General features: G+C 55.7%; 3 protein-coding genes across 4 annotated transcripts; 1 reads left to right on the top strand and 2 right to left on the bottom strand.

Annotated features, from left to right (window-relative positions):
* Window positions 1–1,655: 1,655 nt before the first annotated feature.
* On the bottom strand, window positions 1,656–6,678 carry OTOP3 (otopetrin 3). Its single transcript, XM_065735580.1, has 6 exons — window positions 6,291–6,678; window positions 5,284–5,420; window positions 4,703–4,761; window positions 4,039–4,157; window positions 2,489–3,417; window positions 1,656–1,830 (listed from the first exon to the last, which is right to left on the bottom strand). The coding sequence occupies exons 1-6, from the start codon at window positions 6,676–6,678 to the stop codon at window positions 1,660–1,662; spliced, it is 1,803 nt and encodes a 600-aa protein (XP_065591652.1). The 3' UTR covers window positions 1,656–1,659.
* Window positions 6,679–12,063: 5,385 nt separating this feature from the next.
* On the bottom strand, window positions 12,064–17,463 carry OTOP2 (otopetrin 2). The gene is made up of 7 exons (XM_065735538.1): window positions 17,409–17,463; window positions 16,396–16,818; window positions 15,506–15,642; window positions 15,203–15,261; window positions 14,430–14,563; window positions 13,148–14,019; window positions 12,064–12,466 (listed from the first exon to the last, which is right to left on the bottom strand). Exons 2-7 carry the CDS (start codon window positions 16,796–16,798, stop codon window positions 12,296–12,298), a joined length of 1,776 nt encoding a protein of 591 aa, XP_065591610.1. The 5' UTR covers window positions 16,799–16,818; window positions 17,409–17,463; the 3' UTR covers window positions 12,064–12,295.
* A 2,571-nt stretch (window positions 17,464–20,034) lies between these two features.
* USH1G (USH1 protein network component sans) lies at window positions 20,035–26,483 on the top strand. 2 transcript variants are annotated; one of them, XM_065735632.1, is made up of 3 exons: window positions 20,035–20,198; window positions 24,425–25,666; window positions 26,366–26,483. In XM_065735632.1, exons 1-3 carry the CDS (start codon window positions 20,035–20,037, stop codon window positions 26,367–26,369), a joined length of 1,410 nt encoding a protein of 469 aa, XP_065591704.1. In that variant the 3' UTR covers window positions 26,370–26,483. The 2 variants fall into 2 exon arrangements, with proteins under 2 accessions (XP_065591704.1, XP_065591703.1); XM_065735631.1 differs by lacking the exon at window positions 26,366–26,483 and having other exon boundaries at window positions 24,425–26,132.
* The last annotated feature ends 966 nt before the right edge of the window (window positions 26,484–27,449 follow it).

Here is a 27,449-nt window from a genome sequence, read left to right as displayed (position 1 = left end):
TTCTGTCATTTGTAGGGGGTGGACCTTGGCAAATATCTCCTACAGATACAAATTGGAATGAGAATAATAATTAACTTTACTGGAGCCTAATTTATCCAGCTGTTGTTTCTCATGCCATGTTTCTGTTGACACAGGCCGAGGTAAAAGCTCTCATTGGGCAAAGTTCACGTTCATGAGGTCATTCTCACTTTTAGTTTCGGAGAAGTGCTCTTGCTGCCCAAGCACTGTTATATCACGAGGGCAGTGTATGTGTGGGGGAGATGGGGGGTTCTGACTGGGACGAAAACGGTGCACCAGGAAATGCCCGCAGGCTCCGATCCTAAACCCACACTGTTGCTGGGACTGATTTATAGGTGATCAGATGTCATAATGTAGATGCGTTTTGTGCTGCTACTTTGGCAAAGGTTAAGGTTATGAAAGATGTCAGCAGTGAAAATGAGCTGGGTTGTGAACGTGGACCTGCCCTTAAATCTCGTGTGACCTCTGAACGCTCGGTTGACGTTTTGAGGCTGGTTTTCAGTGAATGAAGAGATTTCACCGGGTACACATAAGTTCTCAATCTGTCTTTATTTTCATTTGTCGGAGTCTGTATTTAAGACCCACAGTGTTTAAGCTGCCCTGCTCTCCTGTGTGCTTTCCCAGCAGACATCTCCTGCGGAGCACACACCGCAGTTTGTTGGTCACAGAGCACTGTGTGGGCACTGTGAAATGTTCGGGATATGGGGAGCAGTGCTGGGAGGTGGGGAGGAGGAGGGTTCCCAGGGGGTTTGGCAGTGGGTCTGTCCTGAACTGGCACTCTGCCTGTGAGGGTGGGACCTTTTGTAAGAGCACCAAATAAAGATCAGCCCTCGCGCTTCTGTGGTGCCCCTTTCTTGAGACTGAGAGCACCTGCAGGGAGAAACAGTGTTTGTCCTCATCAAGGCAAAGCAGTGTTGATACTTCAATTTTCAGTACTGGGAAAAGATGCACTGAACATGTGGAAGGCTACAGGCCTGTCCTGCCCTTCAGTGCTGAGAGCCACAAGAGTGCTGGTGTTGCATGCAGCAGTCCTACGGGATTGGCACGAGTTGCCGTGCTGGGTGTCAGCGCCGGGAGCAAGCAGGATTAACCCATGCTGGCCATTACAGAGCTGCCAGCAAAATGATCCACTTGGAAACTGCATGTAAAACTACATTTGGTTCATTTCTGAGCAATTGTGGGTGTGCTGCTGGAGTGCCTGGTGCTGCCGGGCTCTTCTGTGCTGTGGGGTGGAGGGTTGGCAAGCAGTGGTGGGGCGGGTGGTCCTCGACTGTGGATTGTGAACTGATGGGCAGCGTGGGGCAGCCCTCGCTGCTCTCGTGTTCTTTTATCTGGAGCTTTCAGTAGCAGCTGGTGAAGTCCCACGTTTTACCATAGGCATCCCCTGGCAGATGCTGAGAAGTACCAGCATGCTCCTGTAGAGCAGTAAGGCAGCTTGTTAATGACTTTTCATTCTGCTCTCTATGGAGAAAAAAAAAAACAGCAGTACAAAACCATCTCCTTTTCTTCAGAAGCTCGTGGAGATGTGCAAGGACAAGTCAAAGCAGAAGCTGGAGAGAAAAAGCCAAAAAGCTTCCAGGTGCATATCTGCTGCTTACTGCGTCGTTGTTGAGCCCCATCCCAGCGCAGCCCCCGCTCGGCTCAGGCTGAGACGTACACCTCCAGCAGTCCCCCCACCGAGTGCATCCGGTAGAACACGCTCAGGGGGAGGCCGAAGTTCACAATGGCAAACCAGGTGGAGTAGCCGTAAAACGACTTCTGCAGCCCATTCTCGAACACGGGATGAGCCCCGAACGTGGGCATGATCCACAGCTAAAGAGTAAGGAAAGAAAGAAACGACACCATCAAACAAATCATCTTCTACTTGCACTCTCATCTCAGTGCTGGCACAAGTACCTGTAGGAATATCACAGGAGTATCAGGGGTTTCATTGTGTGGGAAGAGGAGGAAAGCTGCTGACTCCTGCCTCCAAATCTAATGTGGTCTGTTACATTACCTCACTCTGCCCAGGGCAGCTTCATCTTCCTAAACAATTTCACTTGGCCAATGGTTTTTCACTTGCTTAAAGCTGTAGTGGAAATTGATGTTGATTGAGGACTCCAGAGCCGTGTGGTTTATTGGGTGAGTTCCAGTGCTGGAGACTCATTACAAAGACTCACCAGGGGTTCCTCGTGTTTCTGCACTATTTCATCGAGCGCCCTTAGTGAGTTTGACAGCTCTCTGCGTCAAGGATTTACTAGCTGCCTCCTTCCCGTTCCCAGGAAGCCTTGCCATGTTTGAGGTGAAAGAGGGAGCGTAGAGTTACAGGAGAGGAGCGTTAACCTGAAAGCAGCCTTGCCTCGCTCCCCAGAAGGCTGAATCTTGGTGGGCAAAGCTCTCTTGTTTGAAATGGAGGCCCAAAGTTGGAGAGAGCACGTCTCGGTATCACACGTTGGCAAAGCTGTGGTGCAGCAGAGAAAACAATACTTACTATGATGTTGCAAAGAACCAAGAAGAAGGAGATCTCCTTTAATGCTTTCCTCTTCCAACTCAGGTGAGAGTAGGTGTGGATATAGGACAGAGAAACTCTGCGGAACTCCTGCCCGAGCTCCAGCACGCTCACTCGTCTCTGGTCGTGGGCTTCACGGACGTGCTCCTCGTTCACTTCTTCCTCCTTGCTGGGAGAGCCGTGTGTGTGCTCCTGATTGCTGCTCGGTGCAGTCATCCCTTCTCCAGGCAGCTCTGGGACCACGGGAAGCTGCCCGGCATGTGCTGTGTGCTGGGCCTCTGCTGCTACGAACGGCTGCCGCTGCAGCCCGTCGATAATGAAGATGTTTTGGGTGATGTACTGAAAGATGAGGAGCACAGAATAGGACAGGATGAGGCTGTTCAACTTGTCCCTGGGGTCGGTGGCCACAATGGCAACAATGGAGAAGTAGGACATGGCGATTTGGCCGAGGGCTGCTCCCATCAGCAGGATCACATCCAGGCTGCGGGTCGGGTTCTTCAGGGTGTCCAGCTCCCTTTTTTCCAAGGTATGGATGATTGTCCCAACGATTGCAACCATGCACATGAGGGGCAGGAGCACAATGTAGTAGGAATAATACAACACGAAGACCTGGTAGTTAGGGGCTGAGCCTGTGGCCTGGATCTGGTACATCATGAAGACGCAGATCCCGATGATGACGGCGGCAGCGCCCAGCAGTGGCCCAAAGACCACTCCTTGGAGCTTGAATTTGGGCTTGACGTGAGCGATGTGGTGGTGGCTGATGCGTCTCCCCACGTTCTTCCACATGACGTACAGCACAGAGCAGCAGATGAGGCAGTACTCGGTGTTGAAGGGGTAGAGCAGGATGTAGCCCTTCTGGAAGACTTTGCAGGTGGTTGTGTTTGGGCACGCACACGAGTCCGTCTCGTTGCCTGATGTAAGGAGAGGAAGGCAGCTGTTAGGAGAGAGGTAGCCTGGATCTCATGGCTAACTTCAGAAGCTTCATGAGTGCGGGACCTGTCCCTCTCAGCAATCAGTGGGAAGTGATTACTGTTCAGTCTACGAGGTAATGAGCGCTGCAGAAGAGCAGGGGTTAGCACAAACCTTTTCCCAAATGCTTAACACTGCTGGTCAGCATCAGAAGTGCTGGGTGAGAGAGAGACCTCCACAGCAAAACCTCATCTGTCTTTGCCCTTGCTCTATTGGCTTCCCCTAATTTATTCCATATCCACAGAAATTGAAGCATAGCAGTTATGTGAATCTGCTGAAGTTTGGAAATCTTTTGTGAGCAGCTGATAGGAAAATGTGAACAAAAATGCTACTTGACAGTGGGCTTTTCCCTTCTAACCCTCGGTCCCATGGTTTCATAATGTTCCTCACTTTGAGTGAAGATCTCCGCCCTGTGCATCACATCTCCCCTAGACAACATCCAGTAACGGGAGTCTCAGAAATCTGAGGAGCTGCTCATTCTGTCTGAGTGTGACTGAGGGCTGCTGCCTCCCCGTGCTCGCTGTCAGCCCAACACGAGCAGGGTGCTGGGGAGGGAGCCTTGCCTGCCAGGCGCTGCTCCACCTCTCGCAGCTGAGATTCAATCTCCATGTGGATGGAGTCGTTGGTCACCGCCAGGAGCCAGAGCAGAAGGTTGGTGGCAATGGTCAGCATCAGCCCACACCTGGAGGGACAGAAAGCGCTGTTACTGCACTGACGGTGGACATTGTTCATGAGTGACTGCGCCCACCTGCCCTGGACTGCTGCCCTTTGCTTCTTGCTTGCAGGTGTAAGGATGCGTGCAGATGCTGTGCTTCTGGCTCTGCTCTGTGTCTGGGCAGTGCTGGATGGCTTTGCCATCCGTGGAGGAGCAGAGCAAACTCACTGGTGACGCTGCCCTGGGCCTGAGTGGGGCTGTGGGAAGGAGGGCTGAGGCATCTCCAGGTGCTGGGAGCAGGAAGGTCACCCCATGGAGGAGTCCTTTTGTGAGCAGTGGGAGGGTGTTTGGGAATGAGAGAGAGCAGTGAGCTCTGTAGCAGTTGAGGGAGTGAGTGCAAACCAAAGTGGGTGGAAGAAGGATGGGGCTGCTGTGCTCGTAGCCTGGTCCTTGTTCATGCAGAGCACATCTGAGCGAGGGCAGGCAAAGGTCTTGCAGAGATGAGGAGGGTCACAAACAGAAAGGAAGAGCTTCTCCAGAGATGCAGAAAGATTTTTTCCCTCTTTTCATACCTGGTGAGGTTGTGCTGAACTTGAATGCAGTCCTTAGAGTGATGCCATAGGAAAAATGCCTGCAGATAATGACAAGCACAGCGTGAGCAAGGTGCAGCTGGCAGTGTGTGGTGTGCAGGGACAGGCACCGTGGAGCCATGGAGTGGGGGACACGTGTGTGTGTGTGCAGCACTGCCACGTGTGCTGCCATCCTTAGGTGGCTCCAGCATGAGTGTGCCTGCCCCCGTGGCAAAGGAGGGTGGGAACTGTACGTGCGAGATGCTCCTGCACGCGAAGGGTTTTGCTGGGGCTGTATTAGCACATAGGGAGGTGGGTGCAAAGGTGTTCCTGGGAAGTTTCCTCTCTCCCTATTTTGTTCCTGCAAACCTCACACCTGGATCCTGCAGTATGTCACTTAGAGCTAGGGCAACGCCTTCCCAAATCTTTTTTGTCTCTGTCTGACACAGCAGGAATGCACGTGGGTGTCATTTGAAATGAACCTTTCTTGTACTCACTCTCCCGAGCACCCCCACTCCCCCACCCCTCGCTCCAGTGACGGAACAGGGGATGTGCAAGCTGCCAGGAAGGGGAACATGCATTACCTGGGTGGCAACAAACAGGATTTCAATGCTGGGGAACACGATTTCCACCTTGGATTTGCAATTGATTTGAATGACGCTGTAGCCAATCTGAAAGACGTTCAGGAGGATGCTGAAAGTGCCGAACAGCAGCAGCGACCCTGGGCAAAGCAAAAGCAGCAGTGAATAAACAGAGATGAGTTTGTGGAGCATCCAAGTGTGGGTGGGGGCTGAGGATGCTGGGGTTTGAGCAGGGCTGCTGTCCTGCCCCACTGGAGCATTCCTGATTTTGAGAGAAGGGGAGAAAGGGCAGTGGCTGCTGAGCCTGGTGTGAGGTGCTGGGGCAGTGCAGGGTGTTTCCTGGGTTTGGACAGTAGGTGGGAACAGAGTTTTTAGGCTCTCTGTGCACTCTGGAGTGACAGAGGTAGGCGGCTGGCAGGTGATGGTTTCTACTTCGTGAATACCTCATGTGAATGTAAGACTGAGGCTCTTGGTAGTGCTACTCTGCAGAGGTTGGGACCTTTCTGCTGCTCCTCCCTTTCCCCTCTGGCTGCATTAAATCCTTAGGCAGCTTTCAGCTTTCTTGTCTTCACTTCTCCACTCTTAATTACCAAGGCTGTGCACTAATTGGAATCTCCCTAATAGACAGAGGCAGGGTTGTTTAGGAACATGGCATCCCACAAAGTGTGAGGCAGCAGTGATGGGACAGCTCCCAGGGAAGGCGATGTCACTGGGACGCGACTCACGGGGCAGGATCCTTCTGCTGTGCTGTGAAAGGAGGACAGTGTGGGGCTGCTGTGCTTTGAGAGGGGGCAGCAGCGTGGGGCTGCTCTGGAGGCTGAAGGAAAGCTGAGCTCAGGGCTCTCCTGGCTGCTCTGCTTCCTCTGTGTGGCACCAGCTGTGCCCTGGCAGAGCCCTAACTCCATCTCCTGTGGCTTCCAGCTCTTGGTAGCGAGGAAAGAACTTCTGTATATTTCAGGCTCTGGGAGGAAGGGGGAAGGCGTGAGATGATGGACTGAAGCAGGATTTACCCCTGATCCAGACTGGCCCAGCGTGGGTGTCCCGGTAGAGCACAGCGTGCGGCTGCCGGCTGGTGCCCAGCAGGTAGTAGATAATCCAGCACAGGCTCAAGACCTTGAGGATGGACAGCAGGATCCAGACGTCCGCCAGCGTGATGGCCACGTGGTTGAAAATCATACTGCTGATGAAGGCGCTGCCCAGGAACACCACGTTCAGGGCCAACAGCCCTGAGAAGAGCTGCCCTGATTTCTGAGCCTGCCTGTCCCTCTGCTGCAGGGAGCAGTGCCGGTACAGCCAGGACTTCTCGTAGTGGATGGTGGCGGTGCCCGGTGGGGCCGAGGCCGATCTGCTGTTGCAGTGGTGGCAAAGCTTTTGCTTGGAGGTTTTGTTGCCCGACATGGCTGGGCTGCCTGTGGTCACCTGCTGCAGACGGGGGTCAAAGAGAAAGCGAGGTTATAGAGAGCTGGGTGTGTGGGGAGAATAGATCGGGGTTCAGCCCAGGTTTGGCATTTGGAGGACAGAGTCTCATCGTAGGGTAGTGGGAAAAGGGTCACGCTGCCAAAAGACGTCAATAGGCACCGGTGTTAAAATGGGTATTCGGTGTCTGCCCCACTGGCACCGGGAGCTGCTGGGAGCAGAGGGGCCAGGTTTCCCACCCTCACCTCTCACACCTCTGCCCACAGCCCCACGTTCAGCTTTCCTCCTCTCTGTTGCTCCAAGAGTTATAGGTGGGAATGCAGAGCAAGCTCAAGACCTGCTTTAAAATTCAGAGCTGTTGTGTTCTGGTTGGGGGGGCCAACCTCCTCCCTGTGCTTTTGGGTTCTTTGTATGGCTGCAGAAATCATGGCAGAGGGGAATAGGAAAAAAATAATAGTGTTTGTAAGTTTATCCAAGGTGCAAGGAGGACACCCACTCCCCTCCCTGGGGGGCTGAGAGTGGGGCACAGTTAACGTTTGTTTTTCTTTCTTTTTCTCCTTGAAGCACAGAGCCACGAGCACTCTGACCCGGGGATTTGGAGGGGTTGGCCCAGATAAGCGCCCCAGCCTGGAAGCTGCTGTCCGGTGCTGGGAAAGACCTCAGCAAAGATTTGCCCACAACAGTGATCTCGGTGCCCACGTGCAGTCCGGGGAGGAGCTGCCTCCCTGTAGGGTCGGTGCAGGGGAGCTGCTTTCGCTCGGGGCCGCTGTGGGGATGGCTGTGCTGAAGCACTGGGGATGTGTTGGGGTAGGAACTGAGTGCCGCTGACTTCTGTCTCAAAGCCTCAGGGGATTGAGATTTCAGCGCTTCCCTCTTCCTTCACGTGTGCACCGAGATGCTGTCTGCCTTTGGTCCATGGGGATTCGACACGCTTCCACTAACGGAGACGGATCCCAAACCCTTCTCCCTGTGCCTCCCAAACTCCTCCTGTTCAGTTCCCATACAAGCACAGAAGCGAAGGCCCTCCCCTTCCCACCCTAAAGGGGCACCGAGCAGAGAGCCCCGGGCACCAGGGCAAGCAGAAGAGCCGCGTCCCGGGGCGGCAGTGCCCTGGCGATGCACACCGCAGCTGCTCGCCGTGGCCCCGCGCTGCTCAGCCCGTCCTTACCTCCCCTGCCCGCGCTGCCGCGTCTCTCCTGCCGGGCTGAGATGCCGGCAGCGCTGCTCCCTGCTCAGTGCGGCCTCTGCTCTGAGCCCATTGATTTTCTTTTTCCACCTTGTTTACTTTGGGTCTATTATTGTCATTACATTAATTAGTCAGCGAGACGCTCTCGTCTCTGACAAGAGCAGCCAATGGGGAACGGCTCCTGCGTGCAGCTGCTGGGTTGCCCCATGCCAGCAGCGCTGGTGCAGGATGTGCCAACTGGTGGAACCGCAAGCCGCCGTGACTAATTCATGCCATGGCTCGAGCAAGTTCAGGGCTAATCTCCTGGTGTGAGCTTGTTCTGGGCTGCAGAGATGGGAGCACTTAGCTCTGGCTAACGTCCACTTGCGATCCCCGCTCCCTTGTTTCCAGGTAGCCCCTGAAGTTTTCCTCTGGTGTAGCACTCCTCTGTGTCTTTACCCATGGCACAGATACCCAGACTGCCCCAAGAGACAAAGCTCGTGGTCCAGCCAAAGTGTGGGGACTGCACCAACGTGAGTGTTCTTGGCAGAGAGGTGCTGCTTTGGGGGAGATGGCTCTGAGCTGTAAGTGCTCCCTTCAGAACAAACCCTCATGTGCAAACCCCACGGGCTCGGCCGCGTGGGGCTGGGGATGCTCTCGGTCCAAGCTGTGCTTTTCCTGTTCCTTCTCATGTTGTATGGCAAATTGATTTCTGTCTCGGGATCTGTGGTGGGCTGAGGCCCTTGGTCGTGTGGCAGTTCTGACTGAGCCCGGAGCGGTGCAAGGAGAGGGGCTGCCTGCGTCCCGGGATGAGCTCCCAGCAGCACTGTGCTTCTGCAGCTGGAAAACACAGGATCTGGGAGGTGAGAGCTGGGGAGAGCTCCTGGGAGCCCAACAGCGGGTGGAGTGGGTGGGGGAGCGCGGGTTATCGTGCGTCGGGATGTGACGAAACGGATGGAAAACAAGAGCAAAAGGGGCCCACTTCTTCTGGGTGAGAACGCCCAGCGTGTGCCAGAGCAGCCGCGGTGGCTCAGCGGAGCCGGGAAAGCGGTGGTGTTTAATGTTCTCCCCAACCTCGGCTCGCCGGGCACGGCCGGGACGCTGCTGAATGGTGCGGGGTTTTGTGGCTCCCCATGGCGAGGTGCCCTGGTGTGTCAGCAGCTCCAGCCTGCGTGGAGCAGCGCGGGCACGCTTTGCTGCTCAGCGTCACTGGGCTGTCCCCGGGTGCTGGCGATCCTCATGATCCCGTCTGCAAGCTCTGAAAGGAGCTGGGATCTCCCAGGAGCTTTTTGCTGGGCTCTTGGTTGAGCAAAGGCAGTGACCTGCATGCAAGGCGTTGGAAAGCTGGCTGTTCTTCAGTACTCGTCCTCCTAAACTGAGTGAAACTGGGAAATGGAAGCCACGAGTCTGTAATGCGGGGTGAGGAAGTCTGGGTGAAATCGGAGGTTCTTACATTAAAGAAGGGCCTGAGGAAAAGCACCAGGGCCACGTGTGTCCCCATGGCTTTCTCCAATGGGGGTGTGCATCAGGGCTGCAGAGAGGAGGCACGCTACAAAGCCTGGAGCTCAGGTTGGAGCCAGAGGAGGTGCGGGTCCCTGCAAGGCCACATAGAGCTCCCTGCACCGCAGGGACGTGGCTCTGAGGGCCGTGGTCAGAGCGGTGCTGGGGTGGGCTGAGGGGGTGGACGCCCTCAGGGGGCTCTTCCAACCCAAACGGTTCTGCGATTCTCAGAATGACAGCTGTATAAATTCGATGGATGGAGCCAAGTTTGACCAAGAGATGCAATCGTTAAGTAAGCAAGTGTGCAGGAATGGGAAAGGATGAGTTGAGCTGACTGGGTCAGCCCCTGGCGGTTCCAGTCTGTGGGAGCAGCTGCCCTTACTGGGAAGCTGAGGGCGAGCAGCTGAATGCTATCAGTGGTGTTTGCCCCTCTATCGACGAGGTGCTCGTCAGTGGCGTTATCTGTGCGCTTAGCACTAACAGCATCCAGGCTGGGCCAAGCGGATCTGTAAACAGGAGCTGAGCAGGAAGGAGGCTGCGGCCCAACGGCTGTGTTTGCCCAAGGGCTTTCAGAGGAATGCTGGTGCCTCGTGGCTCCCGGGCCAGCCCACACCCTTCCTCCTTCCCCTCTGCTGATAACTGTGACAGTGACGTCTCGTGCGGGGCCGGTGGGTGAGCACCCACGGGGGTCACAGTGAGAGCTGGGCAGGTGGAGCCCGGAAAGCTCTGTCCTGGCAACGCTCAGCTCTGCGTTTTCCTAACAGGTTGGGGGGGATCTCCCACTGGAATTGAGGTGCTCCTGTGGGAGATCGGTGCAGTGCGAGCCCTGCAGAGCTCTGTCCCAGCCCTGCCCTGATCCCGCTCCTGCAGGGCTGAGCCCCACTGTGCGCTGCAGCCCCGTCCTCACCTCCTGCCCTGGGACTTCTGACTGCATCCATTTCCAGCTGCTCATGGACAGCAATGATTAACTCGGATTCCTCCCCTGTCTCTGACACACCTCAGGGCAAATCACCCCGATAAAAGACTTCTTTTTCCCCTAATAAAACAAAACTCGCCCTCAAATAACAGATGATTAAGAAGCAGAGGAGGGGATGGAAAGCCTGGCAGCCTGGGATGATGACTCAGGTCGGTGCCCGTGACCTTTCCTGTGACCTCTGCTCTTTTTGGAGCAGCGCTTTCTGATTTCCTGCTCTTTTCTCCTGCCCTCCTCTCTGTGCAGACCCCGCACCGTGACCCCAGGCTGCTGGATTTGTGTTGGTGGGTTCAGCTCCCACCGAACTCATGCGATGTCAGAACCCCTTTGCAGCCCTTTGCTTTCCTGCAGCTCTTCATTTGCTGCCACTGAAGCAGCCAGCCCGGGGCACATCGTTCTCCCCATTGCAGTGCCTCAGTTTCCCCACCTCCAGGCACGGAGGAGGAGCTGACAGCAGAGTTTCTGCAGGATCTGTCCCGAGGAGCACAGCTGTGCTTGGAGGTGGCATTTCCCCTGAGCAGTGTGAGGTAAAGCTGTACGTTGGAGTGATGTCTGCGCACCACGTGTGTCTCATTCCTGCCACAACCCATGTCTCCTGCGGCTAAAATTGAGAGGGCTTTTGTTTTAGGAAAGGTATTATTTCTGGGCAGAGATATTATCCTTTCCAGGTCAGTGCTGAAACAGGAGTGAGCTCCATGGGGCCAGGAGAGGCATAGAGGCTGCGAGATGCTGCGTGCTGGCAGCTCCTGGGGCAGGGAAGTTGGAAAAGCACTCTGCTCAATGCCAGGTATCACAATTTGCTTTTATTTTTTATTTTCTTTGGCAGACGCACACACACTCCTGTGAGAAAAGGCTCAATCTCTGCCATCTCTGGAGCATTCTTTATTTGAACAATACCTGTAGGTGTCTTGGGGTGCAGGGCACACCTCACCAGGCAGCGTGGGCATCCCCCTGCTCAGTGAGCCCCTCCCCACCGCCTGCAGCCATGGGTCATGGGACAGGAACCGTGGAACAGGGTTGTCCTTGAGGCCCGGCCCCGAATCCTCCAGGGCTGACGGTGCATTGCGGTCCAACCTCCAGGGCACAGGAGGAGGGTGGGGAAGCTGCAGCGTTGGATGATTTCTGCATTGCGGGGCGTGGAGGGTCCCTCCAGGAGTTGAATGTTACAGTGAAAATCAATAAATAATTTTGTGTACAAAAATGTTCAGCTATTAAAAAAAAAAATCTATTAAAAAAGAAGAAAAGAAAAAACACCCTCTTCATCCTGCTGTCTTGCCCCTACGATGCCTATGGCTCCTGAGCACTGATCCAGGAAAACCCAGGGGAGAAGAGGCAGGGCAGCGCGGTGCTCGGTGCGGCTGCCAGCATCCCACCGCCCCGCGGGGGAGGGGCGGGGGGGCTGCGCTGGGAAGGCTCAGTGTGGGCAATAGGGACGGGCGATGCGTAGAGGGCAGGAGGAGCGTTCCCCAGAGCCTTTGGTGGCAGCAGTTTTTTGTTCACATCTCTGCAGGGGGAACTGGGTTCTGACTGGCCGGACTGGAGGTGCAGTGCTTTCCCTCCCTTTGCTGTTCACGCCTGAGTCGGTCCCTCCATCCCACGGGGCCGAGCACTCGTGGGAGAGCCCACCAGTGGCAGGGGGCGAACGGGCCCTGGGGAGGAAGGGGATCCTCTGTGTATGAGCTAAGGGTAATTACCATCTGGTTCCTTTCTTCCTTTTTTGTATTTTTTTTTCTCCTTTTTTTAAGGCCTGAGAACTTCAAACACACTCACTGCACACCCACACACACGTAGCAAAAATAAAATCTGGAGCTATGTTGTGATGATCTTCACTGTCAGTTCAGAAATCCCCGACACTGCACGAGGACGCAGCTCAGGCAGCGGTGGCACGGGGCCGGGCTCCCCGCCTTGGGGGGTGAAGGTGGGTGGGTTGAGGAGGTTCTCATCTTCCTTGCAAGAGTTCATTAGGACATGATGCAGACCTCCAGCAAACTGGCCACTGCGTGCATTCGGTAGAAGATGCCAAAGGGCAAGCAAATGTCCACGATGGCCGGCCACATGGAATCACCATAGAAGTTCAGTTCTGTGTCATTGTCAAAGTGGGGCCGGGCGCCAAACGCTGGCATGATCCAGAGCTGTTTGAGAAATGGAAGAATACACTGCGGTGAGAAAGATGTCCAGGACAGCACACGCCTGCACTGACAGCTACTGAGAGGTGAGGAGAGCCTGCAGGGCATGGGCCAGGAGCGTGGGATGGCATCGAGATCAAGTATGGTCTGGTGCTGTACCCAAAGAAGAGCTGCCATCTGTGCTCAGATATGGCCTCGGACCGAGTGCCACAGCGCTCAGCGTGGGAAGCAGCAGGGCATGGCATGCGGTGCTCGCAGGCACCGGTCCCCTGGGTGGAGCAGGCACGAGTGGGGCTGAGCTGGCAGCAGCTCTGTCCACGCAAGCTCAGTGTGTACGAACCGAGCCAGGCTCAGCTGCACGGATCTGGCTGTGTGGGAGCTGTCAGTCTGTTCTTTGTCTGCTGATACGTAGAATTGGTTTGAGGACAGGGTACGCTGACTAGATGGGGACTTGGAGGCTCTGGAAAGATGCAGCGTGCACCTTTGAAGCTGGCCAGGCTTGTGCATCTAGGCCATGGGTCTTGAGAAAAGTCGTGCTGCCTTTTCTCCAGAAAACCCACACTTATCCTCGGGTCACTCTACATAGAAACAAAGAATGGTTTGGGTTGGAAGGGACCTCAATGACTGCCCAGTTCCAGCCCCCTTCCCCCCCCACCCCGAGGAGCTCTTCTCTCTGCAGGTACTCACTATGATGTTGCCCAGCAGGAGGAACATGGAGATCTCCCTTAAGAACTTCCTCCTCCAGTTTATCTTCTTGGGGGCTGTGAGGGACCGCACGAGGTCAGAAGGGTGGGTGCCCTCGGTGCCCGGGGCGCTGCCGCTGTCGGGCACCCGCAGGGACACCGCGCTGACGTTGACGAAGGTGAGGCCGTAGAGGTCCTTCTGCTGAGAGCTGTGCTTGTGGTCCTCCTTGGGGGGCTGCCGGTGAAGGCCTTCAATGATGAAGATGTTCTGGAAAGTGTGCTGGGCGATCATGAGGAGGGCATAGGTGAGGTTGAGCGCGCTGATGGTGTCCCTCGGCGTGCTGGCCACGATGGCTACGATGGAGTAGTAGGAAATAGCGTACTGCCCCAGGGCAGCGCCCATCAGCAGGGCCACGTCCAGCGTCCGCGTCGGGTTCTTGTGCCGATCCATGTCTCTCTTGTCGAAGCGGTAGATGACAGAGCCTCCAATGCAGACGAGGGACATCAGGCCCAGACAAACGATGTTGAAGATGTAGTACATGGTGAGCGCTTGGCTCTTATTGCTGGATTCAGTGCTGGAGTTTACTTGCACCTCATAAACGACAAGGACTCCCAGGCCACTCACCAGGACGATGAGGCCCAGCACAATGCCTACGAAGAAGGTCCTTCGGAAGAGCCTGAACTTCAGGCGCTGACCGTGGTGGGCGTGGTGCTCTATAACGCGCCCCACGTTCTTCCACATGACGTAAACCATGGCAGAGGCAAACAGGCTGTACTCAATGTTGAAGGGGTACAGCCAGAAATAGCCGTTCTTGAAGATCTGGCAGATTTGGCTGTTGCAGTTGCATGCTTCTGCCGAGCTACTTCTCATTCCCACTGAAAGGAGATGAAAGCACAGATGCAGTGGTGTTACGGCGGGGAGCCAACGCTCGCTGGCAGCCCCAGGGAACTGAACATTTGGGGTCAGAGAAAACAAAACCAACAAAAGAATGTGACTGCTTGGAAAACAAGGACACATATACTTCAGTTTTTCTAAAGAAGCCAGGCAGGCAGCAAGCTACATCTCCTTCCCTCCCTTCTTCATTCTCATTCCACTTGTCCAAACCCCTGCACCTTCCTGACTCTTCCATCTATTCATTAGATGGCTGCTAACGTAGCAGCTGTGTAAATGAAACCTTCAGCTCTGGATGGGCCTTCTGAAAAAAGGTAAGAGCTGATTTTCAGACCAATCTCCACCCCATGGGTTCCGTCCCTGGGCCAGCTGCTTTCACAAACGAGGGAATTACCTTTCAGGAGCCATCTGAACAGCTCCTCTGTTGTGTTTTTCTTCAGCTTTGAATGTGCTTTGTGAACAGATTCGTCTGTCACCGCTGACATCCACACTGCTAAGTTTGTGGTCAGAGTTAGCATCAAGCCACACCTGCAGAAAGAAGAGGATCATGAGATTAAGGCAATGGCTCAAGGCCACATCTCTCCCATCCACACTGTAGATGTGCACGGAATCAGGGACTGCTGGAGGGGGTCTGTGGGCACTTCAGTGAAGGGGCTCTAAAGCCCAAACTTTTCTTATGCTTCTCTCACTCCCTTCCTATGTTTTGTCCATGTTCATGAGAATTAGCAGAGCCTGAATCCTCTTGTTGGTTTTGGAAGAACTTCTCAATACAGAATAGATGAATAGGTCTGAGTTGGTCTCCAACGCAGCAAAAGGGGACAAGATCTTATTTCTTGTTTAGCCTGAGGCACACCTACTGCATCTTTGTCTTTTCCAGGAAAGAAGAAGTCAGCCATGAAAGATTTTACTTAGTGCTAATTATTTATTTCATACTAATCTGTTTGAGCAAAGCTCATATCCTTGATCTGGAACCCAGCCCTGCTCAATCCATAGGTCGTAAGCCTCAGCTGCTTGAGCTGGGACCTGAGGCCAGCTGGGTGCTCAGCAGGTTGAATTTGGGCTAGCATTAGGGGAGATGGGATTATCCCCTCACTGCCTCTCAGCTGTGTGAGTGCAGGGGGTTTGCAGTGACCTGGTTCCTCTGCACCGAAGAGCAGCAGTTCTCACCTGGTAATGTTGAGGTGTACATGGACACAGTCTTTGGCAGAGATCCACAGGAAGTATGTCTGGCAAGGACAGGAGGAGAAACAAGAAAGATCAGCTGCAAGAAAATCATCATTCTGAAGCAGGGATCTCTCACTTTGAGGCTGTTAGCCCTTAGTGCTGGCCATTTCATCTGCTGGCTGTTGCTCCTCCTGACCAATCCCATTGCCTCTGCTCTGCCCACGCCCAAATCCTACTCCTACTTAATTGTTGAACTACACCTATGGGGTGAGGACTTCTCCCCTGGGGGCAGCTCAGCCATCTTACCTGCACAACCACGAATATTGCTTGCACGATGGGGTACATTATTTTGATTGCAGACAGGCAGCTGTAGAAGCTGGAGTAATATCCTATTTTGAACACGTCCATGACAAGGCTGAAAATGGCAAATAGGATCAGGCCTCCTATTGAAGAACCAGAACAGAAGATGTTTGCATGCATGGACTAATGCAGCTGGACAAATGGAAGAAGAGGAACTATTGACACAGAGTTTATTTCTACCTCTTTTTTCCTCTCCCAGCACCCAAGTCATCTTGGCACCAATGGAATTATGTGAAGTAACTTTGTCTGGAAGGGATTTTGGAAAGTCAATCAAATAAGCTCTCTACTCTGTCTGGAGATAACAGGTATTACAGGTCTGGAACCTGGTACTGTAAAGTACCAAGAGCCATTGTGGATAAAGGGAGACTTGGCAGCTGAGGGTGATGCAGCTGATGCAGCAGCATCATAGAATCATTAAGGTTGGAACTGACTTCTAAGATCATCAAGTCCAACTATCGACCCATCCCCACGAAGCCCTCTAACCATGTCCCTCAGAGCCACATCACCACGGTTCTTGATATGCTACAGCCTGGATATGCCATCTTCCCAATGCCTCCAGCGTGGATCTGGAAGGAGGACAGGTTTTGTCTGCATGCACTGCTTGGAGGTGAGCTGTAGTAGCTGCACTCAGAGAAGATTTATGGACAGGACATGATTCTTGAGCCTGACCAAATGGTGTGAGTATGAAATTAACTCAGTGCTCTGCTAAATCAGAGTTGCCCCGCTAAGGAATACATTCAAAAGGTTTCTCAGCGTTTGAGTGAACATTAGGTCAGCTTTGACATCTTGTATATAGCATTCTGGTCTCAGCTCCAGCCCTCGCCCCAAGGTCCTACCTCTGAGCCAGATGGGTCCAGCGTGGGAGTCTTTGCAGAGGATGGCATCCGGGCACCGCGCGGTGCTGACGAGGTAGAAGATAATCCATATGATGACTATCAGCATCATGACAGTCAGCAGGAAAAAGACATCGTAATCATGCACGGCAATTTTCTCAAAAGCCCCACTGCTCACCAGCGTGCAAGCCAGCAGGCCTAGGTGCACGGCCAGCAGGATGGAGAACATGCGGCCGCCCTTCTTCCACACCTCCTTGGAGCCCGGAGCCGAGGGCTGGTGGGGCTGGGGGCTGAAGGACGTGGTCTGGCTGGAAGCCAGGCTGGCTTTGTCATCCTTGGATCCACGGCCCATGCTGGAGTTGGCCCTTCTGATCTCGCTGTCCTTCCGCACGGGCTCTTCAGTCATGGTTCAGCTGAGGGGGAGTGCTGTTGGGAAGAGAGGCCATGAGTGCGAGGTCACTTCATTTTGAATAGCTCAGGGCTGGACCAACGCGAGATATGGTATGAGGAAGAGAGAACGTGTCAGAGGAACGTGGAAGTCGGGGGCAGGAGGAGCAGAAACAGGGACGAACTTACTTCATACTGTTTCTTCCCAGTTCCCCTGCAGCTATAACCTTGCTTAAGATGCTTTTGCACGGCTCTATTTAACAAAGCAATGCCTAATTTGACATGCAACATATTTATTGATGTTTATTGATGTAAGACGCTGGAAAGACACCAGAAGAGCACTCCCAAGATCAAATATCCTGGGCAAATGTCCAATGTGGTTTTATTTCTACATGCCAACTACTAAACGTTCTGAGAAAAAACGTCATGCTGGCAAAGGAGTGGGGCACTGAAAGGTGAGACGGCCCCGGGAGCCTTCGGAACGTCACACTGTGGTTTGCAGCAGTTCCTGCAAGAGTGACGTGAGCCATCTCCAGTGGCTCTTTGTGCCAAGCTTGGGATCTCCTTGAATCCCTTTGAAAAGCCTGAAACAAATCCAAGAGAGTGCTCAAACCGAGCGTTGCACCAACCTGCTCCGCTGCCTGGAATCCAAGCTCCGCTCTTGCCGGGCTGCTGGAGATGTTTCCCCGTTACTGCAGTTTGATCAGCCAACGAATTTATACCCACTGGGACGTCTCTGTGATTTATACCATGTCTGGAGATGACAGCAGTGCTTCGTGGACTTCTCAGGGAAATTCACATGATCCATTTTGGGCAATTGCTGGTTTTGGGGAAGCACGAGAGATGAGGAGATAAGGGTTATTTACCCAGGGAGGGCATGGGGTGAGAGCACTGCTGAGCGTGGTGCGACCGCTCGGTCGCAGGGTCACAGCTGCCACAGGCAGAGCAAAGCCACCAAACCCTGGTAATTTCACTGCACCGGCTCTCGTGGCCCAGGAGAAGATGCTTCAGGTGATGAACTTTTTGCTGATGGAGTTGGGCCTGACGTTCTGGTTAACTAAGCAGAGCAAACACTGCCTCACCCTGTGCCATTGCCATCAGCACGCTCTGAGCCTGCCCTGCGCAGGAATGCTTTTAAGGAAAGAGAAGAAATTGGTGTTTGTATCTTTTCAGTGCCAAGGGCAGCTCGGTGCTGCCCCACGACGCCAACGAGGGGGAAGGTTTAGCGCAAGAACGGGGCAGGGTGTGGGGCCAGGCATCTCTGCTCCCCCTGCTGCCCTCCGGGTGGGATCGCCCTTCTCCCTCCCCCCGTGCGAGCTTTTCCTCTCCCATTTCCAGGAGGATGCAGCCGGGGCGGAGCGGGAGCGTCGAGCGGAGCTCTGCGCGTCTTTACTGTCTCGTTTCAGCAGGGACACGGGGACACGCAGCGCGGAGCGTCGCTTTCGTGGACAGGAGATTCCCCGTGGGAGCCGTCCTCCCCCGCCGCGGGGACCCCGCGCTGCCTGTCCCCTGCTGCCCCCCCCGGCTGCCGCCCGCTCCCCACTGCTGCGCTGAGCGCGCCCGTTCTCAGCCCGCACCCGGCGCCCGTCTCGGGGCTGCACGTGGGTGCGTTCCGCCTTCAGAAGGAGCGTGGAGAGGTCAGGGCTAAGGGCATCGAGTTGTCACCGCACCGTGGGCTATCCCGGGCTTGGAGGGACCCGTAAGGTCCGACTCCTGGTGCCACAAAGGTGTGCCTAAGGATCAGTCCATAGACATGGACCCACGTGGAGGTTCCTTCAGCTCACACGGCCAGCACATCCGCAGCCAGCGGGACATCTCTGTAAGGAAAGGCTGAAGAGTATAGTGCCTACTGGAAAGCCCAGTAAAGCGCAGATGACTTTTCAGCTGCTTTTCACTGGTCCCTGCTGGTTTTCTCTGGGACCCAATACTGAGCAGCCGTGCGGACGGAGCCGGGGCCGGCAGGCAGCGCTGGGGGGCACTGCCGAGAAGAGGGCAGGCAGCAGGAGGGCCCACGCGATCCCCACGCACACTGTGCTCTCTTTGTCCGCAGCCTCCGCACAATGTGACCGCATCCACGGAGCTGCTCCGACACCGGAACAGAGCGAGGAGCGCTTCCTGCCTTGGGCAACGCGCACGGTCTCCCGTGGGAGCCACCACAGAGCAAGGTAATAACAAGTTTAGCGAGTAATAGTGCAGGAATCATTAAATAACCTCAGTAATGAATTGCAGGCATTACTGGGCTGCTTTTCTCCTGAAGGATCCCGGCAGCGAATACCTCTATGTGCGATGCGTCCGTCGTGGGGGAGGCGGTGGGGGATGGGCCACGGGGGGAGCGGGCAGTGACTCCACGGGGTCACCCCGGGCTCAATCGTCGCACCCGGTGCTGCTCTGGGCCACCCTCCCTTTCTCATCCCGCTCAGCCCATCCCGTGCCACCCCTGGAGCCGGGCACGGGGCCGGGACAGAGCCCCGCTGCCATGGGGCACCAGTGGGGCTCAGCACGGAGAGGAGCAGGAAATTCCTCCTCCCTTGTGGCCCAGGGGTTAGGATTCTCTGGGTGATACAGTGCGCTGCCACAGCCGCGTGCCTGGGGCGATATCCGGACTCACTTTGGCATTTCCTAACAGCAGAGGGTGCCCACGGGCCAGGCAATCCTGCGGGAAATGATTCCCTGGCCCTGAGCAGCTGCCTGCAGAAATTTTGTGTCAGCACGAAAGGTGTTGGAGAACCCATGTTGCGCCCCCAACGTGTCATGGCAGAAGTGCTCAGACACGAGCAGGGGTGGTTTTGGGGTCCCTCCGTGTCCCCACTGTGATGGGACTGAGCCCCCGGTGCTGCTTCATCAGCCCCCGCTGACCGTGTAGAGGTCAGGCGCGCGGGGTCAGGCAGGAGTCAGCCCGTGACACCTCCTGCCTGCCCCACACTCGGACACCTCCTGCCTGCCCCACACTCGGAGCTGAGCCGCCTCAGGGTGACCCCACATCCGCAGCTCTGGCTGAGCCCGGCGCAGCAGCGCTGCTGAACTGAAGCCTCTGCGGCGCTGGCGGAGGTGCCGGGGGATGTTTAGGACCCAGGGGAAGCCCTGAAGAGCGCTGGGTTGGAAGGAGTCCCTGCCTCCCTGCCTGCACTTCTCAGGTGTCCTGCTAAGGGCAGAGCTGCACGAGGTGACGGGGTCCTCCTGGCAGCTCCCCTTCCCCATGCCCGCTCCCTGAGCCCCCTGCGCACCCATGTGCTCTCCTGGGCACCGCTGCACACCATGAACGACCAGTACCACCGAGCGGCCCGGGACGGCTACCTGGACCTGCTGAAGGAAGCCACCAAGAAAGACCTGAACTCGCCGGACGAGGATGGCATGACCCCCACCCTATGGGCTGCCTACCATGGCAACCTGGACGCCCTGCGCCTCATCGTCAGCAGAGGGTGAGTGCTGGGGGGTGCGTGGTTCCCTGGGGCAGGGTAGTGTGCCCCGTGCCTTTCCCTCTTCCCTGTGTAGCTGTCCTACAAAGCGATGGTTACTGCCCCTATCACCTCCACTCCTGTCCCCTATTTGTTATTTTTCTCCCTTGTTTTCCCCTATGCCCACACTGGGTTTTCCCAGCTTCTCTCACCCTATAAGCGACCCTTTGCTCCGTAGCTCCCAGGTGGGGATGCGTCCCCCTGTGAGAGCCCCGAGTCAGGTCCTGTAAGGACAGGCAGAGCTGAATCTCTGGCACATTGGGTCACTGCTGTGAAGCCATCCTTCCTGAGCGAGGGGACAGAGACAACGAGTGCCCGTTCTGACTCACAGAGCGCTCGCATGGAGGAGGGACGCGCTGTGCCAGCTGGCAGCGGGTGATGCTTGCCTGTCCTACCCAGAGCGGGGTCGGGATGTGCCCCACCAGCAGCCTGCTTTGCACCTGCATTTTCTCTTCAGATTCTGAACCAGGAAGGCTGTGCACATCCATTTTGAGAAGTCCTTTGGTGCCTGGCACAACAGGGAAAGCTCAGGAAGGAACGTCCAGTGTGGAGAGGGCAACGCCGTGCTCTGAGCGCAGAGCCCAGGAGGGGCTGCCCTGTGCTGCTGCTGGGAAGGAGTGCGAAGGTGCTGTGACAGCCAGGAGCCCTGCTGGACGGGACGGGTCCAAAGTCTGCCTGCTGTGACCCACACATCCATGCCCACCGAGCCCAAGAGCTGCAGTTCTGCACGGGATCCTCTTCTATAAATTCACATCAAATTAAATCCTGGTGGATGTGTCTGCGTGCAGCTTGGCTGCTGTTTAATTAATGGCCTAATATACACTTGCTGCTGACAGGGAAAATAGCACGGCAGAGGGCCGGTGCCCTTTAGGTGATTGATGGCAGGCAAAGCCGGCGCCCTTCTCTGCACCACGTGGACAGCAGCAAAACCTCTCCACCCCTCCATCCTGTGCTGAGAAATGGAAACGCTTCCAGCCAGGAGCGCTGGGGAGGGGAAACGGTCCAGGACGAGGGGAGATTTGGGAACCTGGGGGCACCTGGGAGTGCCCAATGCCCCAAACCAGTGCTGGGCAGTGGAGAGATGCACTGGACGGGGGATGGGGAGAGAGGACAGGGCAGAGGAGCCAGCAGTGCTCATCCTTCTTGTTAGTGACACAAAAAGCCTTTTTCTTCCTCCTGGCTGGGCTCCGGAGAGGCAAAAAAACCCTCAATTAACACGACGGCTGGGAAAAGAGGCTGTCTGGCATTTAGTGCTGCAGATCTTCAGAGGCAGCCATTCTTCAGCACGGTCCGTTACGCACTGCTGTGACAGTGATGGGCATCAGTCCAGCTCCAGGTCCCCCGGGGCTGAGGGGCTCTGCTGGGATCAGCTTTTTGCCTTGAGGACCCCCCAGGAGCTGCAGAGGTACATCTTTCTGCCGTGCAGATCCACGGTCAGTGCTGTGCTTGTGGCCGTGACGATGGGGAGCTGTGGGGTGCAGCCTGGGGTCGGTGCAGGAGAGGGATGGAGCACGATGAGCACCTCTGAGAGCCCTGAGATGGACCTCACGGAGCATCCGCTGCTGGGTTGAGTGGCACCTGAACTCGTTGGACAAAAGCTGAATCCCTGCCTCAGCAGAGCGGGCAGGGCGGCGCTGAAGGCTCCGTGCTGGGTCCCAAGCTCATTGTTCTGCTCATTTTTAAGCCGTGCTTATGTCGTCGCCCTGAAGCTGCTCGGTTTTTCCTCGAGCTGTGAATGGTTTTCTGCTCTGCCCACAAAACATCGCCACGTGCTTCGCAGAACCCAGGGTTGCTCCGTGCCCCGTTCAGAGGCCGCGCCGCTCCCCACGCGCTGAGTGCACCGTGAGCCAGACCCTCAGCGTGGGAGGAACGATGCACATGGACAGCGGAGGACGTGTGTGAGTGCCAGCGGGTCCAGGGCTAATTGGGGTCCCACGGGAGAAGTGGAAGGGGAAAACCGGCAGGAAGGGAGTGAGCGTGCGTGGCACAGGGAGCACGCGGTGACTCAGGAGATGCACACATCCACCCAGGGAGCTCAATTAACTGCATTTTTAATAGTGATTATTATGGGAGTTGACTCAGCACTCAAAAACACTTTGAAGCTGAGGAGCGCTGTGCTTCACACCTGTAATTAAAATGCGTTCCCACTTAGTGGACCCTGCAGTCAGCATCTGCCGATGCACAGTGCCCTGGAGGTGAAGTTTTGGGCCGACGGACACCCACCGGAGGGAGGGCTCCTCTTCATTACCAGATCAAACACAGCTACTTTGCCAGTCAGCGTTCCTCCTTCCTTGTTTCTAGTGCCTCTGGCAGACGTTTATGGGACAAATGAACCTGGAGATCTAATTCTGCGTTAGAAGTTCTGTTTCTATCAGTGGAAATGTCCTGAGAAAGCCAGGTTGGGTGATCTGTCCCCTTGTTTATCCTCTGAGGCAATGAAAACGTGAGCAAAGGAGACCTTCAGACGTGAATCACCCGGGACCTTCCTGTCTTTGCTCTTTGCCACCCAAACCAATCTGGACGTGAGAGGAACGTCGTGGTGAACACCCATGAACTTGCCTTGGGCAGCGAGGCTGCTCAGCGCAGCCCACCGCCCGGTGCCTGTCCGAATCACAGATCCCCAAACGTGTGCAGCCCCTCCTCGTGCCCTTGGACCCCACCGCCAGCCCCAGCAGTTCCAGTTTTGCTGGCTCTTTAATCCAGATGCATCAATAATTTACTCCTCTCTTGCAAATCATCAAATATTAATCCTCCCCATGAATTTCCCAGCCTGGACATGTCACTACGAGGGTGGGAGGGAGGGGCGGGGAGTCACCGCTCCTGGGAAGCCGGCATTGCCACAGGACCTCTCCTGACACATGGATGGCTCCTGCAGCCCCCCGTCCCCCCCTCCCTGGCTCCTCATCTCTGCAGCCTTCCTCTGCTTCTATGAGAGACGTCAAAAGCCCTGAACACATAAATCCTGTGGGGTCTGTGGGGCTTTTTGGCACAGCTCCCTTACACAGCTCTGAGCCTTTTGACCAACTGCTGCTTAACAGGGACCTCGTGGTGATGGGGCAGCACTGGGTTCCTCTGGAGCCCATGGGGAAGGGCGGCGGGGAACGGGGCAGGAGCCGCACGGAGCCATGCAGCCCTCACAAAATCTTTTCCTTATCCACGCTCATGAAGGAGAGCGCTCTGCTGACAGATACTGCTGCTGGCTGCATATAGTTAGCACACACACTCGAGTGAAAGCTGGTGCCAGCAGGGGTGTGAGCCATCTCTAGTTTCAGCAGATCATAGATACAGAGGAACGGCAGAAGGATGAAAGTCTCCCAAGTCCCAGGGTCATGCCTGTCCCATCAAGGGAGGCGGGAGGTGCGGGGAAGTTGTGCCCCATCAGCACAGCTGGGACGGGGCACGAAGCGAGAAGGGACACTAGCAGCATAGGTCACGTGTCCAGCTCTTGAGGAGTGCAGAAATCCAATCTCCACTTTCTCTGAAACTGGATTCTTAGGATGTGCTAATACCACCGTGCAATCGAAACCACGTGTGGGACGGCAGCCCCCCCACAGAACCCCAACCCCGAGGCAGTGCCAGTAACCCTGCCCTTGTTCTCTCCTAAGTCGTGCCCTCTGGTGCTCCGGGTTCCCCTGGCGTGGATGGGCAGGGAGGTGGGAGGATGCCTTCAGAACCCGTGCTGGGGATGGGTGACCCTTTCGTGTGGTGTTCCCATCGTGGTGGGACACCATAGAGTCCCACTGAGGTTGTGGTGCGTGGAGGGGTATTTCAGGACGTCTCTCCATGGAATCTGAATGAAGATTAGAAGATGGAATCTGACTGTGATCTAATGCCATGTTTGAGGTTGGAAACTCTGAGGCCTGGGCTGGAAGCAGCCTTCCATCTCAGCTCTGGGCTAATCGGAACCTGGTCTGTCTTCATCCCAAAACTGGTTTGATGCAGGAACGTGAGTTTCCTGAGAGCTAAATTCAAGTCATGGGAATTACTGCAGGTCTGTTTGTCAGGCACATGATTCTGTGGCATTGCACACCCCATCAAAAGACATAAAACTAGGCTGTGGGAGATGAGAAGATCCATTGTGCAGGTGCTGGTTTGCCCCGTACGCCTTCAATAGCTCATTCTTTAAGACATCTCAGTAGGGTCTGTCAGCCAGGCCTGCATGCTAACCACTTCTTTTCCTTGCTGCCTAGGGGGGATCCAGACAAATGTGACATCTGGGGGAACACCCCTCTACACCTGGCAGCAGCCAACGGTCACCTGAACTGCCTTTCCTTCCTCATCTCCTTTGGGGCCAACATCTGGTGCCTGGACAACGACTACCACACCCCGCTGGACATGGCAGCCATGAAGGGGCACATGGAGTGCGTGCGCTACCTGGACTCCATCGCTGCGAAGCAGAGCAGCCTCAACCCCAAGCTGGTGAGCAAGCTGAAGGACAAGGCGTTCCGGGACGCCGAGCGGAGGATCAAGGACTGCGTGAAGCTGCAGAAGAAGCACCACGAAAGGATGGAGAAAAGGTACAGGAAGGAAATGTTGGATAATTCAGACACCATGAGCTTCTCCAGCTATTCGAGCAGCACCTTAAGCAAGAAGTTCCAGCACATGTCTATGGTGACGTCTCTGCCATACTCACAAGCCACCATCCACGGCACGGCCAAGGGGAAGACGAAAATACAAAAGAAGCTGGAGAGGAAGAAGCAGGTGGATGGGACGTTCAAAATCTACGAGGACGGGAGGAAGAGCGTGCGCTCCCTGTCCGGCCTGCAGCTGGGGAACGACGTCATGTTTGTGAAGCAGGGCACGTACGCCAGCCCCAAGGAGTGGACTCGGCGTAATATCCGAGACATGTTCCTCGGCGACGAGGACACCGTGTCCCGTGCCATAAGCGACCCGGGGCTGCACATGGACTCGGCCCACTCCGAAGTCAGCACTGACTCCGGCCACGAGTCCCTGTTCAACCGGCCCGGGCTGGGCACCATGGTGTTCCGGCGCAACTACGTGAGCAGCGGGCTCTTCGGGATCGGCCGCGAGGACGCGGCCGTGCCGGGGGAGGGCAACGCGGATGGGGTCGGTGTCAAACTGCGCAGCCGCCTGCAGCGCTCGCCAAGTCTCAACGACAGCATCGGCAGTGCCAACAGCCTGCAGGAGGGGAACGCGGAGGAGCTGCCCTGGGACGAGGTGGAGCTGGGCCTGGACGACGATGACGAACCGGACACCAGCCCCTTGGAGACCTTCCTGGCTTCCCTGCACATGTTCGAGTTCATCTCTATCTTGAAGAGGGAAAAGATCGACTTGGAGGCCCTCATGCTGTGTTCAGACAATGACCTGAAGAGCATCAACATCCCGTTGGGCCCCAGGAAAAAGATTGTGGATGCCATCCAGAGGAGACGGCAGACTCTGGAGAGGCCAGATGTTATTGTAGACACCGAACTGTAAGTAGGAGATGGGGCCACTGAGCGATTAAAGCTTTCGGCGGGTGGAGATTTGGATAATGTAAGGTCTGCTTTTCAACTCACTTGGAAAAGTAGGAGTCCAGGTAACCTCAGTGCTTCTGTGTGTGAGCAAATTCCTGCTTGTGTGGAAATGATGAGAGTTCAGGGAGGTGGTAACAGCTTTGGTTCATTACCCAACAGCCCCTGTGGCCGGGCGGGATGTGAAGCCCTCGCTTTGTTTCATAACCCATATGAATGCAGACTGCTCTGTGGTCTGGTTCTGAGTCCCCGTAGCTGGGATTTCCAGCCACACTCACACCCGCCTTGACTCTTCACCTCCTGAAAGAAGTAATGATGGTTCCCAGTGTGAGCAGGCTGAGGGCACTGCCCGGCTCCCCCAGGAGCTTCAGCCCTTCAGAGATCTGTGGGGATTGTGTTGTCTGGGTTGGAGCTGTTATGTTATGGTGTTTCCAGAGTTTGTTGGGCATGGTTTAAGGGCTGCATGCTTGCCATTGAGGTGAACTGAAGTTATTAGCATGGTGTCCCCACTGTCCCATCTGCTGACGCCCGATCACTGTGCTCTTCTCGTTTCTGATCCTTCACATATCTGTGTGTTTCTTGCTCGTTTTTCACTGCTTCCAGTACAGCTCAGTCTTGGAGCTCCAGGGTGCTGACAGGCTTTTCTCTTTCCTTTTGCAGATAGCAGCAGCAGCATTTTATTATTATTTTTTTAATGAAACAAACCCAGTTCTAAGTTGCCAGAAATCACAAGCCAGACCCTCTCCTCCTGGTGCAGCTGAGAGCTGCAGCCACTCCATCCATCATCCGTCCATCCCTCTGCCCTGCCCTCCTCTCCCTCACTGCCCCAGCCCGGAGGACGGCTGCTGGATGGGGCCGGGCAGCTGCTGCCCTCCCCACTCACCGGAGGAACACACGTGGAGCTGAGACCACGCCAAGCCATGACAGGAGGAGCAATGTGACGGTATTCTCCAAGGGACCTAAAATAAACAGTCGCAGCTATTCTTTTTTGAGCAGGTGGTTGATTTGGGGCTCTGGGTGGAGGAGCTGTGTCCTGGGTCCTTGGATGCTCCGGTCCATTGCTCGATGCCGTACTTTGGAGGGGAGTTTTGGCTGCTGTGGTTTGGGGCTGTTCTGCTTGAGAATTGTCAGCCGGGGTGGGGTGTCCCTGAGTCTGATCTGTGCTGCGGGAAGTGTCAGGATCTGAAGCAAAGATGCTGTTTGGTTGGGTTGTGGCCTTTTGTTGATAGCTGCCTTGTGGTGCACTGGTTGGATGGGTGTCTCCCGGGGGCAATGTGTCTGTCCTGTCCTTGCGGGCATTTAGCTGCTGGATCAGAGCGTGGATTTTCACCCCAAAATTCCCAGGGCTGGGGCAGCACCCGTGGGCACCTCAGCTGGGTGCAGTGGGGCCTGGTCTGAGCACCCCAATGCATCAGCACTCAGCTCCCGGTGCCGCAGCTCCCTCTGCTGGGTCCGACCCGGGGAGCGCGATGGGACGCGCAGCGGCTGCCGATGTGGGGCTGCAGGGACGCACGGATCCGCTCTCCCGACTCGGCTCTCCTCCGGAGAGCTGCTGGGAAGGCGGAGCTGAGAAGCGGTGTGCCGCTGAACGCCGTGGGACAGCTCCCACGAAGCCCCGAAGCTTTCCGTGCCCCGAGACCAACGTGGTCCCCTCCACAGCTGCAGGGACGGACCGAACCTGAGCAGTGACACCGGCGCTCTTGGAGCTGTGCTGTGGGGCTTGGCCGTGGCCCCTCGATTTCCC

Source organism: Cyrtonyx montezumae, unplaced genomic scaffold (assembly GCF_038088225.1).
Source record: "Cyrtonyx montezumae isolate F1298 unplaced genomic scaffold, pur_monq_1.0 scaffold_19, whole genome shotgun sequence".
Lineage (NCBI taxonomy): Eukaryota > Metazoa > Chordata > Aves > Galliformes > Odontophoridae > Cyrtonyx > Cyrtonyx montezumae.
Note: the sequence above shows the minus strand (reverse complement) of the source record. Positions and strands in the feature narration are given on the sequence as shown.

Excerpts from the sequence above, each read along its gene's own strand:
- OTOP2 (XM_065735538.1), bottom strand. The coding sequence starts at position 16,798 with ATGACTGAAGAGCCCGTGCGGAAGGACAGCGAGATCAGAAGGGCCAAC. Across the intron at positions 15,643-16,395 it reads TGGACCCATCTGGCTCAGAG|GAGGCCTGATCCTATTTGCC; the intron begins GTAGGACCTTGG and ends GTTCTTCAATAG. Across the intron at positions 15,262-15,505 it reads CAATATTCGTGGTTGTGCAG|ACATACTTCCTGTGGATCTC; the intron begins GTAAGATGGCTG and ends TGTCCTTGCCAG.
- OTOP3 (XM_065735580.1), bottom strand. The coding sequence starts at position 6,678 with ATGTCGGGCAACAAAACCTCCAAGCAAAAGCTTTGCCACCACTGCAAC. Across the intron at positions 5,421-6,290 it reads TGGGCCAGTCTGGATCAGGG|GGTCGCTGCTGCTGTTCGGC; the intron begins GTAAATCCTGCT and ends TGCTTTGCCCAG. Across the intron at positions 3,418-4,038 it reads GGTGGAGCAGCGCCTGGCAG|GCAACGAGACGGACTCGTGT; the intron begins GCAAGGCTCCCT and ends TCCTTACATCAG.
- USH1G (XM_065735632.1), top strand. The coding sequence starts at position 20,035 with ATGAACGACCAGTACCACCGAGCGGCCCGGGACGGCTACCTGGACCTG. Across the intron at positions 20,199-24,424 it reads CGCCTCATCGTCAGCAGAGG|GGGGGATCCAGACAAATGTG; the intron begins GTGAGTGCTGGG and ends CTTGCTGCCTAG.